The sequence below is a fragment of the Xenopus tropicalis genome, chromosome 7, assembly GCF_000004195.4.
Source record: "Xenopus tropicalis strain Nigerian chromosome 7, UCB_Xtro_10.0, whole genome shotgun sequence".
NCBI classification, from domain to species: domain Eukaryota; kingdom Metazoa; phylum Chordata; class Amphibia; order Anura; family Pipidae; genus Xenopus; species Xenopus tropicalis.
In genome coordinates this window covers 10,370,951-10,372,477 of record NC_030683.2, presented here as the reverse complement: position 1 = coordinate 10,372,477, position 1,527 = coordinate 10,370,951, and the positions used below count along the sequence as shown (strand labels likewise).

Here is a 1,527-nt window from a genome sequence, read left to right as displayed (position 1 = left end):
CATGCTTGGAGGAAATATAAGGGGCAAGCAATATGGTTTTACCTATTGACTGAGTGAGTTGAGGGACACAGGGTTGAGGGGAAGAAATCATTCATAAGTCAACCCCAGCTCACACCCATATCCAGCACCATAACTAACTATATCACACTCTCAAAGCAGACAACAGGGTTTCTCTTGTATCTTTGCAGGACAGCAGTTGGTCTAGATGTTCATTTACAGAACAAACACATATTTCAGCTTCCTTATATAAGAGAGTTCCCTTGGCATTCAGCAGAACCATCTCCTTCGCAGTTCAGTAAAAGCTTTTTTTACATCCTTGTTCCTCAAGCTGTATATGATTGGGTTTAACATGGGTATGACATTCACATACAGAACTGAGAGGACTTTCCCTTCATCCAATGAATATGAAGAAGCTGGTTTCATATAAACACAGGCAAGTAGGACATAGAAAAGTGTAAGTGCAGTGAGGTGGGATCCACATGTGGAGAAGGTTTTGTGTCTGCCCTCAGTGGAGGTCATTTTCAGGATTGACGATATGATGTATATGTAGGATATTATTGTAAGAATGAAACAGCTAAACAAGAGAAAGACACCTTGAAGAAACACTACAGTCTCAACAGTAGACGTATCATCACAGGATAACTTCAGCAAGGGAGTGACATCACAAAAGAAGTGATTGATAATGTTCGATGCACAGAAAGTGAGAGCAGAAATTAAGATGGTTACTAGGGTGCCTGATAAAAACCCACCTATCCAAGCAGCAGTAGCCAATAATATGCATGTCCTTTGGTTCATAACCCGGGGATAAAATAACGGTCTACAGATGGCCACGTACCGGTCATATGCCATAGTGGTGAGTAACAGATATTCCATGGTTGCAAAAGAGCCGAAGAAGTAAAGTTGGACCATGCACATCGTAAAGGAGATGTTATTATCGCCTGTGCTGAAAATGTGCAGCAAATATGGGGCAGTGACGGAACTATATGAGATGTCTAAACATGATAAGTTACAGAGGAAAAAGTACATGGGCTTTTGTAAGTGGGAGTCAGTGGAGATTAATGAAATAAGTAGAAGATTTCCCCACACAGTCACAAGGTAGATGAGTAGGAAGAACAAAAAGAGCGGCCCCTGTAGTTCTGGGGAGTCTGAAAATCCCACAATATGGAACCCAGCGGCACCGCTCTTGTTTTGGATAAATATATCTGAGTCTCCTTGCCATAGAAGTGATGATGATGATGATGATGATGATGAATACATAACAATAAACAAATGATGCAGAATAGACGTTACGCCAACTCTATGAATTCTGCGACCTCATCATCCATGTTCAGGATCACAGAGACAGGGAACTGCAAAAATATGAAACGGTAGCAAACATGAGAGGGCAGAATTATACTCATTAAAATTCCATGCACAATATGCCCAGTCTGGAGACTAATTCAGGATTTGGGGTGAACACTTTCTTGCAGTTCTCAACATAAATAGATGTTTCAATATACAGTGTTTCTATACAGACCATAAAGGGGA

General features: G+C 40.9%; 1 protein-coding gene across 1 annotated transcript; it reads right to left on the bottom strand.

The window, feature by feature from the left end:
- Positions 1–267: 267 nt before the first annotated feature.
- Positions 268–1,257, bottom strand: LOC101733936 (olfactory receptor 1019-like). The gene has a single exon (XM_004916438.2). The coding sequence runs from the start codon at positions 1,255–1,257 to the stop codon at positions 268–270; it is 990 nt and encodes a 329-aa protein (XP_004916495.1).
- Positions 1,258–1,527: the final 270 nt, after the last annotated feature.

Excerpts from the sequence above, each read along its gene's own strand:
- LOC101733936 (XM_004916438.2), bottom strand. The coding sequence starts at position 1,257 with ATGTATTCATCATCATCATCATCATCATCATCACTTCTATGGCAAGGA.